Source organism: Sinocyclocheilus grahami, unplaced genomic scaffold (assembly GCF_001515645.1).
Source record: "Sinocyclocheilus grahami isolate Dianchi unplaced genomic scaffold, SAMN03320097.WGS_v1.1 scaffold442.1, whole genome shotgun sequence".
Lineage (NCBI taxonomy): Eukaryota > Metazoa > Chordata > Actinopteri > Cypriniformes > Cyprinidae > Sinocyclocheilus > Sinocyclocheilus grahami.
In genome coordinates, this window is record NW_015505621.1 from 1,305,188 (window position 1) to 1,325,437 (window position 20,250).

General features: G+C 37.9%; 1 protein-coding gene across 2 annotated transcripts in view; it reads right to left on the reverse strand.

Annotated features, from left to right (window-relative positions):
• The window catches only part of LOC107552197 (leucine-rich repeat transmembrane neuronal protein 4-like), a 139,926-nt gene that overhangs the window by 111,901 nt on the left and 7,775 nt on the right, over positions 1-20,250 (reverse strand). The window contains exon 2 of one of the 2 annotated variants that reach the window (XM_016234043.1): positions 17,740-19,280. In XM_016234043.1, coding sequence (XP_016089529.1) covers positions 17,740-19,280 — 1,541 coding nt within the window. Of the gene's footprint in view, positions 1-17,689; positions 19,281-20,250 lie in introns of both variants that reach the window. The other variant, XM_016234044.1, reaches the window with a different exon arrangement.

Consider the following 20,250-nt stretch of genomic DNA (forward strand, 5'->3'; position numbering starts at 1 on the left):
TCTGACGATGCCTGTATGCCACTAGATCAGAGTGCTGTCAATTGCTGCCTGATTGTTGCATGCAAAGTTTGCATTTGGAGCGCTCAACAACGCCATTAGATCAGTGGGCTCTGTCAGTGCTTTGGCAAGGTAACACTTTTTTTTGCCATGCAATAAAGCTAAGTTCAAAGGCCAATTTAAAATATTGGTACAGTAAATAAAGTGCACAAAATCAGTATTTTGTTTAGGCAGTATTTGTGGCACTTTTGTGGCACATTTGTCCAAATATTTGTGGCAGATGTGTCCAAAAGGCGTTTTTTGCGCCAATGCATTGTTAAAGGATCAGCTTGTCATGTAATATTCCCATATAAACTTTAACATCCAATTAAAAAATATTTGTATAGTAAAATTCGCTAATTCACGAGATCAATACATCCTTTATTAGGCCGCTTGGTCGAGTTAAATCTATGAGTTAAATGCATTCTTACGGAGGTGTCGAAATGCTGAATCAATTAATTCACTTCCAACAGCGCTTAATGGGAGCAGCGTCATAGAGGGCAGAGCGTCACGTTATTTAAAGGAGACGTTAACACGTTAATGAGTAGCAAATTATTAAGTAGCTGCATTGGTTACTTTTACGTCACTGATAAAGCTTTTATATGTAGTTTGGGGTAACAAAGTGGTTTTATAGGTTTGACTGAAATAATAATGCAATAACTGACGCTTTAAATCAATGTTTCATGAAACAACAACAAAACAATTGAACAAAAAACAGATAAAGACAAAAAAGTAGCCATTGATAATATGTAGTAGTATAGTATATAGTATCCAAATTAAAATGTAATAAAATTAATTTATGTGTGATTTATGTGTAAATTATGTGCAATGTCTTAGCCACTAGGGATTGTTACATAGGGCTATACAGGCATCTAGTGGCAACACAATGATATTACAGATACTAAATTGTGCAAAATGTTTATCTTAACAGTCAATTTACAAATAATGCATTCAGATTTGTGGAACTCAATGCACTGAATCTCCACAAATTAGTGTCGTTACTATGACAACCAATTTGAATGTGACAAGCAACTGGTGTCTGAAAAGAATTTTTCATTTTTGATCAGGCAATAGGGATTTCGCCTAGGGCGTCAAATTGGCTAGAAACGGCCCTGCTCTCATCCCTGTGTTTTTCTCGCATATCTATTACTCTTCTTTGGTCCATCTTTTAGTTGCATTCTCTTTTCTATTGCTTCCTTTTGCATTTGCATTTTCCATTATGCTGTAGGGTCTATAATGACCAGAAAGAGCCGTTAACGTTCACATTCATCTGGTTGTTTGGCAGGCGAAGCCAAATTCCAAAAACGGATGAACCACTGAAGAACCTTGTAAGAGTTCAATTGTTGCCACCTGCCACTCTCTTTAGATGCATAGCATCCGTTTTGTATTTTTAAGCAGATTTCTCCAGAAAGTGCTCTTACTGTTCCTCTAGATATTCGAGAGGGAAGAAAAGGGTCCAAATTCAAAGGCTTGTTTGAGGCTCTTTCTATTTACACAGCAGCTGCTGGCAGATGGGCTGTAAGTATGTCCTATCCCTTACTAAATTGCTTTTACCGTGATATAGCACTTCTGGGTATCATTTTCACAAGACTTTGAAGTCTTTTAATTTTTTTTTCACTTGGCAGCAACCTGTTCCACTTCTTCTTTCACCCTGGTCTCAAATCAAGTGTTATCAGCAGAGAATATTCTCAGTGAAATTCAGCACTTCCAATCTAGCCAAAGCCTCTTTTATATGCTATGGTTAGTGGAGTATTTATTTATATTGCAGAATGCCTTGCAGGAGCATTTAAAGCATTAATGGAGCATATAACACTTCCCCCCCCCAGATATTTTAAAGGATTTATTTTGGTATGCTACAAACTTTTACATATAGAGCAAACAAGGGATTTATAAACACTTTTTAAATAAAATTATATATATAATCGAATATAATTTATATAAATTATATACTTTTTATATTATTATAAAATCCTTTTAAATTCATTAAAGAATTTATTTCCACAACTTTTACATATTTTGTTGTGCATATATCTTTTGTTCTCTATATATTGCAACCTCTAGACTGCAACTGCTAAAATCTTGATCTCAAATATCTGTATATTCAGCCTCATGTGTAATGAAATGTTGCCAGAAAAATATGCAGTTTATGATATATCCATTTATTTATTTAGCAAAATAAATATAAGTACTGCAGGTCAAAATTGATTTTAATGCAAGATTATGTTAAAAAAAGAATAAGTGCAATATGCCATTTGTGTTGCAGAAGCTAATTTACCAAGACAGTCTTAACGAGAACTCAACTTGTTTATAATTACTACATCTACATGCTTTCTAGATAAAAACTCTGCACAAAAATGTCATTATTTGTGTTCATGGACAGCCGGAAGGTGCTAAAAAGCTGACATAACATCAGAAAAAAAAAAGTTAAAGTAAAATAAAAATAAAAATGGGTACAAAAATATCCAAGTGTATTATTAAAAAATATATATTTAAAATCACACACTTGCAAAAAATGTTTGTTGGGTTCTAAATGATACAAATTCAGTTATAGTGATGACAACGAAAACAAAAAGCATTTGTAAATCAGACTGTCAAACATTATAATGAACATGTTTGTTCTGCAAAAGCGTTGGCACCGTTTGTTTGTAGTCACCACCTGTTTTGATATTTTGTTTCTAATGCACTGACACGTATACATTTTTTAGGGAAATACTTAATACTTAGGAAAATATTTTTTGCTAATTCTTTTTGGGGCTCCTGTTTATAAAGCTTCATGAATTTAACATGAATATACAGTATATTAGCCTCAAGGTATGTAAAATAGTCTCCTGTTTTATATTCTATTCATTGTCCTGCTTTCCACACAAAGGGTTTTCCTTCAGCAAATTCATATTTATCATGCAGCCTGTCAAGCAATCTCACAAATTATATGGCGGCATGTACTGTAGGAATGCTCAGCGCTGACATGTCCCTCTCATGAACAGACACACTCATTCTTAAATACACCCTCTGGCTGAGGGAATCTGGTAACCACAGTAACTGATCGAGCTCCCGCTATCTCCTCGGCGGCACTCGATGATCTGTGCACCATTGTCTGCGCTGGCACTGATGTTCTCCCAGCTGCCAGGAGGAATCAGTTTACTGAGAAGCCTGCCAGACAGAGTCCCTTAAAGCCGGCCTGTCACCAAAACTTTGAATCCTCCCCAAATGAAGGAACAAAAGCTTAAAAAAATCTTCTGAAATGATGCCTGTGGTGCGATTCCTGCAATTTAAGTGATAGCCTGCATGGCGTCCTCTTTGGTACGTGTGTGTGTGATTTTTACAACGCTAAAGGGATGGAAATTAATGGACTTCATCTTCCTACGGCGTGTTTAAAAACAGCGAGCAAACAAGTGCTCAGAGTGTTTCCACCGCTGATTGTGTCGAGTGCTCTAGGGTCACTGGCTGCGTTCGTAGTGGAACACTGGTGTAATGCTTAATGAATATTGTCCAGTACATACTGTATACTGCCAACTGTTTTTGTGAAACAGAAAGCACTATAATGATAAACATTTCAAACAGCAGCATGCTACATTGCTGTAAAGAGATTTAATATTTTGACTGATATTACTTCCAGTTCATTCATCACACTTAAAATTGCTCTGTTGTATTATTTACATATTTTGGTATGCCAATACCAATATATAATTATTTTACATTTTGGTTAGTTTTTACCAAGAGCTTGTTTGTTAGAATTAAATAAACAATAATGAAGTTCTTTTATAATGACAGTACACTGAAGATTTGAAAATAACTATAAATAAAAAATTTTTTTATTTTTTTTAATGGCTGCCAACTGCTCCGGGTGTGTGTTCACGCTGTGTGTGTGTGTTCACTGATGTGTGTGTGCACTTTAGATGGGATAAATGCAGACCACTAATTCCGAGTATGTGTCACCATACTTGGCAACGTCATGTCACTTTCTTTCACTTTGTCACTTAATAGTGTTCATCATCTGTTTGATTATGTCTTTAATTGATTACGTCTTTAATTGATTTTTCCGTACATTTCTGCCTTATGTACATTAACTGACAATCACCACTGATAAACTACGACTAAATATTGTAGAAACTTAATTTGCTGTGAAGTTGCTTTGCAGCGATTTGTATCGTGAAAAGCGCTGTACAAATAAACTTGAATTGAATTAAATAAATTTACACACACACAGGTATGCACACATGCATATATTTTCATTTTTATATATATAGATTGATAGATACAATTAAAACCAGTTGCATACACTGTAGATTACTGCAGAACTAAAGAAAAGAAAATAGAGATATTAATCAGATTAATATCAAATGTAAATATATATATATATATATAAATATATGAATATTATTGAATAATTTCTTAATTTCTTAATTTATTTGCTTAAGCAAGAAATAAAGCCTTTTTTCTATGTTCAGAATTTTATGATTTTTCTGCAGTATAGACAGCATTCATAGTCATATTAGTCATAGGCATAGAATATAATTAGAATAGAGAGTGCTAGAGTTAGAGGGTCAAATAAAGATGGAAGAGATGAGTTTTTAGCTGATTCTTGAAGATGGTTAAGGACTCAGCTGCTCGGATTGAGTTGGGCTGGTCATTCCACCAGGAGGGAACATTTAATGTAAAAGTCTGTGAAAGTGATTTTGTGCCTCTTTGGGATGGCACAATAAAACGATGTTCACTTGCAGAACGCAAGCTTCTAGTGGGCACATAACTCTGAAGTAATTAATTTAGGTAAATGGGTGCAGAGCCAATGGTGGTTTTGTAGGCAAACATCAATGCCTTGAATTTTATGTTAGCAGCTACTGGTAGCCAGTGCAAACTGATAAACAGAGGTGTGACGTGCATTCTTTTCGGCTCATTAAAAATGAATACAACTAATAGTAAAAAAAAATAGTGGTGTGTAAATGTATTCTATAGATAAAAGTATACGTGCTGGAATGGACAAATATAAACTGTGGCATAGGTTTCCACTTCAGCCACTCAACATGCAACATATTTCATCAAATTCATAACATTAGTGAAGCACAATGGCCGTCACATTACCAACACTAAGCATTTTTGCAATAAATCTCAAGAGTTTGTGTGGGGTATGTGGTGGTTGTGATTTTTTTGTTTTCACAGAGCACAATAGGCTCTCAATTGTGCCGTGTGGTTTAAATGCTGGTGGCCAAAACTGACAAAACTAACTGTAATGAAGAGCTTCGCCTCTTGTCTCCACTTCCAGGCACTCGTGATATCCGGTGCGTCGCTGCTCCACGCCAAGAAACGGCACAATGAGAGCATGTGAAGTATCCTCACCTCTGGAGAGGCCCAAAGATGAAGTGCAGCAGACATTGAATTGTTTTGTCAGAATGCTTGGCAGCACTTAAAAACAAGTGAGGCGTTTACAGCATGCAAAATGCTCACGGAGCGCTCAGAAGGAACACAGGAGCAATGTAGGCCAGATAATTATTCTTTTGCGCTTCGGGCTTAAAGCGAACATCAGGCACTTCATCAGATTTTTGCTTTGTGTCTCGGACAGATCTAATTAAAGCGAGAATGTTTTCGTCGGTGAGAAACAAAACACCTAAATTGGGGCCGTTCTTCCACATTCTTTTAACTTTCTTTGAAAAATTAGTTTATGGCATATTCAATTTCCAAACTTTAGCCATGTTTTTGAAGGTATGTTTTTTTGGGGGTGATATCAGGATAAATATCACATTAAGTGTGTTAAGTTGAATACAATTTACTTCTATATAAAATCATTAATTATTATTACTGCCATAACCTTTTTTACACTAGCATCAACCAGCATTATTTTTTAATTAAAAACATTTTTTTTCATTATTATTGCAAGAAAGAAAATAACAACAAGAAACAGCACTGCATTGGAAAGGGTGGGAATTAAACAAACAAAAACACCAGCATTAATTACTATGTTAAACAATGGATTCAGGGCTTAATTTGTGCCGGAACAAGCCCGATCCTGATCCGACACCTCCGACTTTGCCCAAAATCTGATCCGGCACCTCATTTGACAGATCCCCTCCTCACGCGCCAATGAAAGACGTTTGTGTTGACCTATAGCGTGCATATATTTCATGAAAAAAAACTTGTATTATGAGCAGGCTTGCCTAGCATCTACATTTGAAACAACAAACTTGAGCGCGCAAAGAGATGTGACGTGGCTGCTCTCACAAACCCAAATGCACGGATCCAATACTGATACACATGTGTTTTCTTTCTCAGATGTTTACATTTAGTTAAGACAAAACCGACTGTGCTTACGAGGATAATTGCCAGGACGGCCATTTTGACATCATTTTTTGAATGTATTTTGCTGCGTAAGCACAACAAGCTGTGAAAATAACTCAATTTGGTACTCGCGAGGCAGCCCGATATGCATGCTATGGATGTGACTGTGAGCGCATAGGAAACCCCAGTTGGAGCACGCGAGTATCGAATGGTTTAAACTTAAAAAGATGTGCAAATGATACAGTTTTTTGATGATGCAACAATGACTCGATTAGGCAAGTGACAATTCTGTCGACTGTCCCGAAACCCGAGCAAAAGTCTTGTATCGCAGCGTGCAGTAGTGCAGACGAGATGCGCTGTTGTGAAGCCGCTTTGAGAGTGAGAGAAGACGCGGTACAGCTGAATCACTCACGCTGTTTTCAAATGACTGATTTAATCTGACAGTATGTGTGGATTTATTTACTCATCTAACCTACATGCTCTATTGAATATGTTTGCAGGAATTTCCCTCATTACAAACTCGAAAGCAGATTAAACATAATTCTATTATACAGAGATTTAAGGGAAAAAATCCATGACTTGTCCAAAACTTTTAAAATTTCATGACTTTTTTTTCATGATCGTAAGAAGATGCACGCTGTTAATCACGTAAACTGGTCCTCCATTGCGCGAGTGCTCCATTACCCCTCCCTCCTCTAATCATGCCGGATCCGTCATCCCACTTTGTTCCGGTGCAGTGCCGAAATTTGCACCCTGCCAGATTATGCATCCCCTAGTTATTGCTAGGTTTAGGAGTAGGTGTGGGGGAGGGGTTAGGATTAGGGGTGGGGTTGGGATTAGGCAATTAGGTAGTGATTTCAATGAGGGGGTGCATAATCTGGCAGGGGTGCAGAATTCAGCACAACACCGGGACCTCGCAATTTACAAATTAAGCACTGAATGGATTACTTACAACAGTAGGCTAAAACAAATGACAAAAAAAGCCAGTTGGTTATTGGTTTACATATTAACTAGTAGCCCACATGTCCGAGGTTACGTCAGTCAAAAAAGACAATTGTTTCAGAGGCAGAAAAAGTTGGAATATGATGAAATCTGTATACAATATGACCAAAAAACATGCATTAAAAAAGTAAAAAGGGTAAATTTGGATGTTATACTAAATTGACTAAACTGACTAAATAAATAAATAAATACTATTGACTGTATTGAAGATATTATACGGACTGCCCAAGCTCTTTAAAAATTAAATCAAATTAAAACCTAACCTAACATAATCTAACATAATCTAACATAACCTAACCTAACCTAACCTAACATAATCTAACATAATCTAACATAACATATAACGTAACGTAACGTAACGTAACGTAACATAACATAACAATGTCCAGAGATATGATCTTTTAAGGTCAGCAGAAACAGTGGTGCTAAACCTCTTAAATGAATTATTGTTTTTTTTTTTTTTTATATAATTTTCAAAGTTTTTAAATTCCTTGTTTTATTGTTGTGATTATTGTTTTTATTTTATTTTATGTAAAGCACTTTGAATTACCATTGTGTATGAAATGTGCTATACAAATAAACTTGCCTTGCCTTGCCTTGCCTAATCCTTTTGTGCCAAGATCTGATTAAAATACATACATTCCTAAAGAAAAGTCACCAAAAACATGTATTTAAAAAAAAAAAAAAGTAAAAAGGGACTTTTTGATGTTTTTGACTTAATAAATAAATAAACACTATTGACTGTATTGGAGATATTACACGGACTTCCCAAGCTCTTTAAAAATAACATAACATATAACATAACATAACATAACATAACATAACATAACAACATAAATGTCCAGAGATGTTATCTTAGGTTTTACTTTTAAGTTCAGCAGAAACAGTGGTGCTATTCCTTTTGTGCTGGAACATCTGATTAAAATACATAAATTCCTAAAGAAAAGTCAACAAAAACATGTATATAAAAAAAAGACAAAAGGACACATCCCATGACAGCATGTCTGTTTTCATTCAGCTGTCACTTCATTATGAACATTGTGAAATAATCGTGTGGTTATGAAAGCCAGTACACAGCTGCAGTTATGTGAGAGAGGAAATGCCCACATTAGCATTTGTAATGGTTGAAGTAAGACTTGGGTAGAAGCTGCTCTCATGCAGTGTGAAAAGCAAATGAGACGCAGCGCAGGGCATCTCGCAAGAAAAAGTAAAAAGGGACTTTTTGATGTTTTTGACTTAATAAATAAATAAACACTATTGACTGTATTGGAGATATTACACGGACTTCCCAAGCTCTTTAAAAATAACATAACATATAACATAACATAACATAACATAACATAACATAACATAACATAACATAACATAACATAACAACATAAATGTCCAGAGATGTTATCTTAGGTTTTACTTTTAAGTTCAGCAGAAACAGTGGTGCTTTTCCTTTTGTGCTGGAACATCTGATTAAAATACATAAATTCCTAAAGAAAAGTCAACAAAAACATGTATATAAAAAAAAGACAAAAGGACAAAAAGGGTCAATTCTGATGTCATGATGATGAAAACTGATGTCCAAACTCTTTAAAAAAATAAATATACTAAAATAAATATATAATAAAAAATAAAATACAATTAAAATAAAATATGTCCAGAGATGTCTTAAATTCTGATGGAAGATAACGTAAGGTCAGCAGAAACTCCTACTACCCCATTTGTGCCAAGATCTGATTAAAATACATAAATTCCTAAAGAAAAGTGGATAAAAACTTGAAAAGCTGAACTAGCTAAATAAGTCAGAGACAAATCTATGAATCACTCTCTCTGACTGAGGGGAACGAAGGACAGAAATGGAAGAAAGGGAACAGGAGGTTTGTAGGACTCACCTAAAAAAACCAGAGAGAAGCAGAGAAAGGAATAAAAGGAAAAAGGGCCTCTTGCAGCGAGTCTAGCTGCCCCGCTTCGGGTCGCATCATTAAATGTGCTCGGGTGCAAAGTGACTCATCACTCGTTGACATTCGACGGCGGTTCTGAGCCACAGCATGCTGTTTTTTACAGCTAGAAGACATGGGAGCAGGAACGGGTGGGCTGAAGAAAGCGGAAAGGTGGGACCGTTGACAAGAAGTCAGTCCATCTGACAGTCACGCATGCATAAAGCGCTGTTAAAACTTTAATCGTCTCATTTCCAGGGCAAAACCAACACAAATGCCATACAGCCAGACCAGTGAGAGTTGCTTCAAGCACACAGGATAAAAAAGATCTTATTAGGTTTTAACAGCCCCTTAAGAAGGCGTAAGGCCATTAGATCACAAAAAAAAAGAAAAGATGTAAAAAACATGGAGATATTAGTTATGTTCACTTGTCCCCATGCTGCATTCCCAAAAGAAAGTCCAGATTGATAGACGCTCCACTTTCTCACCGAAAACTCTTCTGGATAGACTCAACACGATGCATCCCGTTTGATGGTTGCCGTGTTGCCTACATGTTAAATAATTTATGATATTGCTGAGAAACATCTTTATCACATTTGTGCTGGTTTCTGCATTGGAATAAATGTGCGCTTGATGGTTGATGATATAATCATGTGGCTCTGAAGTCAATGAGAGAGATGTTTCTTTAAGAGAGCAAAATGAAATATTACTCAATAGGAATATCACTGCATGAATAAATAATATTGTCATCAAGTTGTCTTTATCACGCATACATTTTCTCTTTCAAAACTATCTGATGCATTCAATCGAATAGACGCTGCGCAGCCAGATAATGTGTGAGCAGAAACATGTCAAGACTCGTCGCGGTTAGTAGGGTGAGAGGCGGTTAACGCTTGACTTGCTCTGGTCAGAACTGGATCAACTGGGGGTTTGGGCCCTAAATTAAAATGAAATCACCTTCCTGTCAATCAAGCCGGTGGACCTCGGCAGAGAACCGAATGTGGTGCTGATGTAAGAGGGAAAATGACATGAGAGAGCATTTGAGCAGAGAGTCCAAGAAAGAGGTCTTATATGAAGAGAACCAGGATCTAATTTGTACCAGAACAAGCCAGATCCAGCACCTGATGTATCTTTTATGGTATAATCTGTATAATATGTATGGTATAATCTATAATCTGTGCATATGTTTATGAAAAATATAGTATAATAATAATAGTTCAGGTTGATAAACAGCATGAGAAATAGCATGTTCTTGAGTGTAACCTAACATCAGGATGTCAAAACCTGTATTATAAAGATATTTTATTTGAGAGCAGAAGCGAATCTGTGAATAATATCTTACAATCTAATAAGAAAACAAGTAAGTGTTGAATTTAACCATTTGTTGCTCTGGTTATATAATGTGACATTAATTAAAATATTTCCTTGATTAACGATTCAGATATCAGTAACACTTTACAGTGCAGTTCTAAAAAATATTTTAGAAAACGAGGAACAATATATTAACAGCATTTACTCTTTATCTTGTTTAATGTTGTTTTCTATATATTTTTCAAATATTGTCAAGGAAACCATTATATGTTTGTTCAAGATTCTTTGATAAATAGATGAAAAAGAACAGCATTTATTTGAAATAGAATTCTTATACAACATTATAAATGTATTTGCTGACACTTTTGATCATTTTAAGTAATTGATGAATTAAAGTGTTTTTATTTGAATTGTATTGAATTACAATGGTATACCAAAACATTTTGACTTTAAAAAAATATAAAATAACAATAGTACATTATGAACAATATAACTGAACAATTGAACAATAGTATATTTAGAAAGTAACATTATTTATTAAGCTTACAAAATATAAAAATGCATTTTTACAATGAAAAAACAAAAAAAAATTATTTACAAATGTTCATTAAAATAACTTTTACAGTGTAGGTCATGATACCTATACAACTGTTAACAGATTGAACCTTATTGTAAAGTGTTATCCATATATCATTCAAATCATGCATTGAATACATTGGGACTGAATCTTGCACGGCACTGGATTTGTCATCCAGTCTCTCCTGGAACCAGATAATTTACAAATTCCACACTAAAGAGAACAGACCTTCCCGAATGCAGATGCCTGGTTCAGCTGACATCCTCTACACTGTACTTGAAGCGTAGTTAGGAGATTACTGCTGAATAGTTATTCTATAATCAGAGTATACCCAAATAGTTTCCATCAAAGCGTGCTAAAAAACTAATCGGTTCCAGAGGTGCTCTTGAGTTGTTTTACGCGTGCAGCTGTGAGCCTGGATTCAATCCCACACTCAATAAAGGCACCTGAGCCGTGTGGCCAGCCAAAACAAAGCTTTTACACTCAACTGCAACAATGAAGGCTAAAGCGATGCCCTCCTCACAGTTGCGTGCCTCTATGCCAGCAAAGACAGCGCAGACAGACAAGGGTGCAGCTCCACCACACTGTCTGTCACAGTGTGTGTGTGTGTGTGTCTCACACTGTTTATCACACTCCAAAAACACTGCCAAAACCAGGACAGCCGCAGGAGAGAAGCGACAGTGATGGGAGGGGGTTTATTTACTTTCTTATTCCATCCCTTGTGCATTAATGGGTCTTTAAAGGGGGTCATGCAATGGAAAACCAGGGTTTCCTTGCTATTTTGATGTAAACTAGTTCAATCTTGTATGTAGATGTGTACTAAATTAAATATTCACAATGCAAGTCCAGAGAAATTATCCTAAAAGATTTGTAAGTTTGTTATCTAATGCAGTGGTTCCCAACCCTGGTCCTGGAGGCACCCCAACACTGCACATTTTGCATGTCTCCTTTCTCTGACACCCCAGTTTCAGATCTTGGAGTCTCTACTAATGAGCTGATGACCTGAATCAGGTGTGTTTGATTAAGGAGACATGCAAAACGTGCAGTGTTGGGGTGCCTCCAGGACCAGGGTTGGGAACCACTGATCTAATGCAATGAAATTTAGGCAATTTTAACAGTGACTCAAGTGTCTTTACACCATTATATTCTATAACTAAGTTTTCTGATTATGAGATTCAGAGAAGATAATTATGTAAATCACTTATGTAGTAAAGAGGAAAACAAACTAAATGAGAACAGAAGGGTTTCATTTCATTAGGCGCATCTGTAGAGTTTGGTGAAGTATAACCAATCCACCAGAATGAAGTGAATGATGAAATCTCTCGTGGACTCACCTAGAATCAATATCACAAGCGCTTTCATCCTGGTTCAACCATCTTTCTGACAGTAACAACAGCGTTCCAGTCATCTGGGGTCAAGGCTTACGACAGCCTCCTGAATGATACCTTTTGTCCCGAACGCTTGCCTGAATGGAACTGTATAATTTAATTTCATTATCAATCCATTAATTCACTAGAGGTCTGGCTTTGCCTGAGAGCCACTGCTAAAGCTTGGGCTTTAAACACCCATCAGTGACTTTTATTTTATCTGACCTGACAGGTCAGTGCTATAAAACGCTCTGTTCCCTTACTTTATAGAACTATAGAAAGAGAAAAGAAAAAGTAAGTGAAACTCTAATACTGTTGTGTAGTCAAGAGTAGTTAAAGACCAAAACTGACTTGTGTGGTGTTATTGTACGCAATTCATCAGTGCATGCTATTCTAAAAATAAAATAAAATAAAACAAAATAAAATATGTGCTTACTGTATGAGCTTATAAAGAGCAAAACTGACTTCAATAACAAATGTTCCTGTGCACAATTAATCAGTGTATGCTATTCTAAAAAATACAACAAAATAAAATAAAATGAAAATAAAAACAAATAAAATATGTTCTTGTAGATAACATTTATTCTGGTAGGTCCTGCCATACATTACACCAACTTGCAGTATAACATCCACACACACACACACACACACACAGCCTGTGGACGCATTATGACTGTTTGTGCCCTGCATTGTTTTTACAATCAAGGTCAGTGACTAAGGCCTAAATGATTCTGTTTTCGATTTCTTAGCAATTTGTTCTTCCAATCCACAGGAAAGCCTTCAGCATCCTTCACTGGCATGTTTCATTTAACAAGACACTAACAACCCAAGCTGCATCGCCTCCAGGTTATATTTTGTTACCTTGCGGCCTAGTTTGGTTTAGTTTGTGAAATTTAAGACATCTGTTTAGATGCTTCCAACTTTTCCACTGCAGCAGGATCGCTCTCACTCCTTGTCCATAAAGGACTGTTTGTTGCTGACATATGTTCATTTAGCACTGCATCCCAGATGTCAAATGAGTGAACATACTCTTTATGCATTCATATGTCATCTCTTCCCTGAGAATTTCACTTTTATTATAAATACACATCAGCTCTGTTCCAAAACCAGGACAGTGAGCTGTCCTGCTGTCTGCTGCCTACTCAAGCAGATGTCCAACTCAATTGTAAGCTTATAAATGTATGATCTGAAACATTGTAGAGCACAACACGTGCGCAGGACGCTAAACTAGAGTTTGGTATTAGCATGTTGCTAATTTAACATTTAATTGCTAATTTAATGCAATACTCCAAGCATAGCACACACAAATGGTTTAGTAGTCTATTCTTTGGGGGATTCAAAAAATGCATGTTTTGCATCACATTTATTCATGTGATGCAAAAATTCAGTTAATATATATTCAAATAGAAAACAGTTATTTTAAATCGTAATAATATTTCACACTATTACTGATTTTACAGCAGTTTTGATCAAATAAATGCAGCCTTGGTGAGCACAAGAGACATCTTTCAAAAAATATATATTAAAAAATCCTAATCATTCTGAACATTTGACCTGTAGTGCATGTATGGATGGATATATATATATATATATATATATATAGTTCGAAAATGCTATCCAGGTAATAAGCTTGCTAGGTAATTCTTGGAACCGAGCTGTTTTGTTGTCTGAAATCCCTGCAGAATCACATACAGACTGAATATTCATAGCAAAAGTCCTTGAAAAAGAGATGCACAACCACACCGATACAAACACATGCATTAATCTCTAAGTCCCAGCTCTGTGTTTGTATAAAACAACCATCGAGTAAAGGTTGGGTTGCCTGGGACAGTTGCGGTAGAAAAGGTGAAGCACTGCTGCTTGGGCAAGAAACACCGGGAAGCCGTCCAGAAGTCAAGGACGAAGCCTTCGCCATTTGGAGCAAAAGGAGCTGACCCAACAGAGAGCTCTGGGAGGGCCCTGTTCTGCTAAAGAGGACATTTGTAGTTTCAGGGAAGCTGTTGTTCATTTTAATACGCTGAAACAATGCTGCCAAAGCCCACTGGCTTTTTACAGTAGCTCTGCTTCTGGAGAAATGCCAAAACACGGTCACAATGATTAAGCAGGGACTTCACAGCAGCATTACATACGAATCGCTCATTAATACATCTGCAGTGACAGATAGGAAGTTGTAGAATCAAACTATTTCTTCATCCTCACATTTTTTGATCTGGTCAAAGAGTGGAAGCTGCTCCTAGTTAGCTACTTATGAAACTTCCATCATTACCAAAAGCGTCAAAGGAATTTCACAGCATTTCTGCAAAGAAACTGAACCTGAAAATTAAAATCTGTCATCATTTGCTCACTCTGATATCGTATAAATTCTGTACGAGTGTCTTTCTTTCTTTAGTGGAACATAAAATCAGATCGCAAAACATATAGTGACCACGGGCTATCAAGCTGCTCATTTCTGCTAACCTTCAACTGAAATATAAACCATCAAATTACAAAACACATGAAAACTCATATTTCTAAATACTGACTGTGCCAAGCGAATGAAACAAGTGCGTTCATCTGTTATTCTCTGTCCATCGCTGTGAGTGTAGGAGACAGTCCGGTCCACAATCACACTATATCATCAACCCGTACGTCATTCTATACCTCTTCTCTTCTGCAGATCTGTGCTTATGAGCAATGCCACTGACCGCGGTCACAGGAGGTCACAGGTTATCACCGTTCGATAAAAATTGCTTTCTGACAGCCGTAGCTTTATGTCTCTGATCTCGCTCTTTGACACTTCCAATTTTCCGAGATAGAATTACCGTCCTTCTCGCTGTAAATATGGCCAGCATGACTGCTCACAACATCAAGGGGCTTCAGTAATGGCCCACTGCCTGGACTTCCTGTGGTTCTGCCTTGTCAACAAAAAGCTGTCAGGGACTCATCTAACTCAAGCAGGAGAGCAACCGTACGATTAAAGAGAGAGATGGAGAGCCAGACAGACTATAAAACCTTGTAGTTGAAGATATATTCCCATAGTACAAGGATACAACCAAATATTAAAGATTGAGGGGGAACAAACTTACATCCCAATTATATTGAATCTCAAACTGTAGCTATAATGTGCTAAAATTACAAGGATTCAATCAGATCTACTAAAAAGGAACCATTTGTGTGTCTGTCACTGTGTATAGGTCTTATTTTAAATTATAGGTGGGAAGTTCACTTTGATGCTTCATAAAAGCCGATATTGCAAAAGATTGTGTTGATAATAATAGGTTTCACATAAGGTCATACAGATATTAACTAATATCTCTGTGTTACACATTAGCAGTAAGGGTTACTTGATAAAATGCAGGGTTCAGTTCTATATTTACTGAAAAACTTAGTAATTGTCAAAAGACAGAAAAACACAACAACAGGAGCAACAAAGGGGGCAAAGGACATGATGGATGCTAACAACCAGAAAACCATAAACACGAATGAATCATCACAGCAACAATACACAAGCGGAAAAGCATAGCACCTTGTTTACAATGCAGATTAAACCACTAAAATGAAATATTACCTTATACTGGTGCGAAAGCAAAGACAATTACCATAGCACTTCCAAACAAATCCCTAAGCCTCTTAGTCAAACATGTGTAAATTCTATCCATTTGTGAATTTCATTAATTCACCTTAATAATTATTTAATCTGACCTTGTTTCACGGGACATACTTCCTGTTATTACTTCCTGTGCAAAGCTGAAAGCAAACCAGCTTTATCATTTTTAAAGCTGTTGAAATGCATCCCTTGGGCTTGCTCATTACTTACAATGAGAATATAACTGCCATGCGGATTTACCTACAATCCACTCAATCAACAAAACAGAACAAAATGATGGCTGTCCTGTAAGTTAGACTCCCTATGGATCTCACACTTGTTCTAACACTTCCGGCAATGTGATGGAGGCGATACTCAAGATGACCTTTACTGAAAGCCATGCATAATTAGACCCATGAACACTGAATTTATATCTACCAGGAAGATTGCCTTTGCTTTTGCCGTTCTACGGCCTGAATAGAAAAGTAATTTGTAATGTATGTTAGGGCTGTGCAATTAATCGCATGCGATTGTCATGCGCATCTCGTCAGTAAAGCCAGTCCCGTGATTGGTAGTAAATCTCTATCACCTGCTTTCAGATCACTGACAATTAGGTAATATCGCGTTCATAATCGCAGATGAATCGCATTCAATTATGAACACGATATCGCCTAGCTTGTCAGTGAACTACGGCTCTGTGTATTAAATGCGCTCCATCTGAAAGCAGGTGATGGCGATTTGCTACTAATCACGGGACCGGCTTTACTGACGAGACTTTACATGGCAATTGCATGCGATTAATTGCACAGCCCTAATGTATGTGTACTTTGACTCCCCTGAGTAGCTGCTTTGTGGCAAAAGGCCTCTATGTCTGGACCTGGGCCTTGTCATATTTCATGGGGAGAACCTATGACACTGCATAAATTATGGGATGCAATTGCCAAGAGTGGCCATGTGGTGGGATTACGTACAAGGATCAGCAATGTGTATCTTTAATTATGTCCTGAATTGCTGATTTGTCTGACAAAGTGCATGATTAAGAGAAATCTCTACAACCCCTCAATAATCCGGTCACTGCTACCGTGAATCCAAAATGAGGCAAATATTTATCTTGGAACCAGACCAATATATTAGCTCTCACATTTCATCAATGTCTTTTTTTTTGGATTCTTTCCTTTAAACAAGCAGGCCACCGTAATTTATTTGACTTAACAGCCATTCGCCTGGGGTGTTGCATGTTGATAACAATGCAAAAACACACAAAGGATAGGAAAGGAGCAATGCACAGAGACTTGACCCAGTATTTGAAGCTACACCATTTTTTGTAGCCAATCAGAGGTGTATTTTAAAAGCAGTACAGTATTTTGCTTTAAGCCAGTAGAGAGCAAAAATTCCCCAAACCGGTGCTGCTGTTTGATATATAACAAGGTGTTTTTGGCTCAAGGATGTTTTATCTTACTATACCTGAGGTAAAATGAGGAAACACAACTTTGATTACAAGCCTGAGAACATATGACTCAAGTTGCCATGCACTGACCCATGTTTCCTACCCATTAGAGGGGAACAGCTAGCAGCGGAAAAGGGGGGGGGGGACAACACAATTTTTTTCGCCTCACATCGACTGGACATTTACCTCTTGTTCCCCGCAGTGGTAATGGATTTTAGGAGGGCGACGGATCATACCTCACATTCTCGGGAGCCGGAGATGGTGTAGGTACATGGTCCTGTCCCATTGACCAGTACGTCCATGGTCTCAGAGTTTGTGGGTTTGTAGTCCACATAATATTCCTGAAGAGGGGAGCTGAGGGTGCGCTCTGTCTCCCGCGCCTTTTTCCGGCGTTTTCTCACCATGGAATGCTGCTGCAGTTGCTTCATGCTGCTGGGATAACGCTTCCAGGAGACGTAGATCACTAGCAAGATCATGGCCACAGATAGGAAGAGGGCGACGCTGCCGGCAATTATCTTGTGGAACGAAACATGCTCGAAGTCCTGCTCAGAGACAGGTGGGGAGGCAGCCGTCGGGGAAGGCACAACAGCGTTGTTGCGTGTTATTTTCTCATTCACCCTGAACATGGTGGGCAGGGGGAAACGTCCAGGTATGGATGGGGAGCTTACGGTGGAGGAGATCGGTCGGTAAGGAGTGGGGGTCATCTTACAGATTCCATGTGTGTCAACAGCCTCGATTACTTTCTCACCCTGAACCTCCTTTGGTCCAGCACAAATCATGGTGGCCTCCTTGTTCCCCTTGAAGTTCCTCAGCCAAGCTACAAGGGGGCATAAGCTGGGGCTGCATTCCCAAATGTTACCAGCAAGACTGATGGTAGTAAGAGAGATCCAAGCTGATATGGCCTCTTGAGACACATTGCTTAGCTTATTGGAGTCCAGATTAAGAGTCTGCAAGTTAGGGAGACACTGGAAGATGCTTGAATCCAACACCTGCAGGTCATTTCCAGAAAGATCCAGCTTTTGCAAAGAGGTCCAGGTCCATGTAATTCCCTGGGTTATCGACTTTATCCGATTCCACTGCAGATACAAAGCACGGAGGTTGTTCAGCCTTGGGAAATGAGAAAAATTGATCTTTGAGAATTGGTTGTGCTCTAAGTGTAACTCCGTCAGTTTGAGAAGACCCGCAAATGCATTACGGGTAAGACTTCGCAGTCGATTGTAGCCCAAATCAAGGAACTCTAGGTTTCGACAATCCTGGAACACTCGCATGGGCACCGTCTTGAGGGAATTCGATCTGATGTGGAGACTCAACAGTTTGCGCAAGCCCTGGAACTGATTCGGCTGCAGGACTTGAAGTTTGTTGTAGGACAGGTCCAGATTGCGTAGGTTGGGAATCGAATGGAATGTGCTGTTTTCCAAATGTGTGATCTTGTTGGAGCTGAGGATCAACTCCTTTAGTCTTCGAACACCCTGAAAGGCTTGTTTGTCCACTGCATTGATGTAGTTATGGTCCAGGTACAGCCAGACTAACTGGCTGAGGCTGGCAAACTGACCAGCCCTGAGGTTCACCAAGCTGTTGTACCGCAGAGAGAGGCCCTGGCATCCCACGGAAACATTCTTTGGCACATCACGGAAGGCATTTGACTCGCAATACACTATTTTGCCATCGCAGCGGCAGCTTCGGGGACATGGTTTCTCTCGGACTCTGCCTTGGGAAGCCAAGAGCCAGGCCTGCACGAGCAGGGGGATCATCAGCCAACGGGATCTCACCAGGGATCCTGCATTAAACACAAAGAGAAAGAAGGGATAAGCCATGATTCGGTCAATGCTGAATCTAGTCCTTTGCATTTTGTTAAAAACTGATGATAACTTACTTAGAAGGATTAGTACATACTTAATTAGTCCTGCTACACAGTTTGCACAAAGTTGGTTATCAAATTACGTAGCCAATGTTTACTGAATAAAATCTTGAATGTAGGAGGAAAGTAAGAACTTATTTGTGTTGCTTCAAGTCAGAATTGTATTTACCTTCTCTTCATTTCCCATTAATGTGTTTACTATGCAAATTGTTGCTCTAGACCAGTATTTGGCATTCTTAAAGTATGCCGATGTCAACTGATTCTCCTAGTTCATGTATTTTAATTAAAAATGAAAGCAAATATACACCTTTATCTAGACACAACCAAAAGAAGTCAATAGGCAAGAATAACTATTCAATGAAATAAGGGAGCAAAAACATTCCCCTTAAGGTTTCTTAATAACCATAATTACACACTGGCTCGAATAAACAGTCTCTGTGGTAGAGAAACCAGACTGTTGACTTGAAAGAATACGGTTCTTTATGCTCATGGTTCATAGTATGATATCAAAAGATACTATAAAAAAACTTAGACATTCTTTGGACAAAGAAGACTACAGTATCAAGCAAGATAAGCTACAGATGAAAAACAGAGACACAAGTATCACAACAATACAGAAGAGAGAGAGAGAGATAATTGAGTGATGCCCAAATGTCCTTGTGATTGTTTTGTTTTCTAAACGAAAAAGACTAAATCAAATATCTGTTGCTACAAAATACAAATTCTGATAAATTGTGCTTGATTGTGCAGTACAAAATTTTGCGGTGGGGTCCCCCTTGGCAGAAATCACATTCGGGCCCCTTCTCCTTCATCGGGCCCTTGGAATCATCTTAAACACCCCCCCCCCCCCCCCCCCCGCCGCCCCCATCCTCCTCTTTCTCTCATCAGG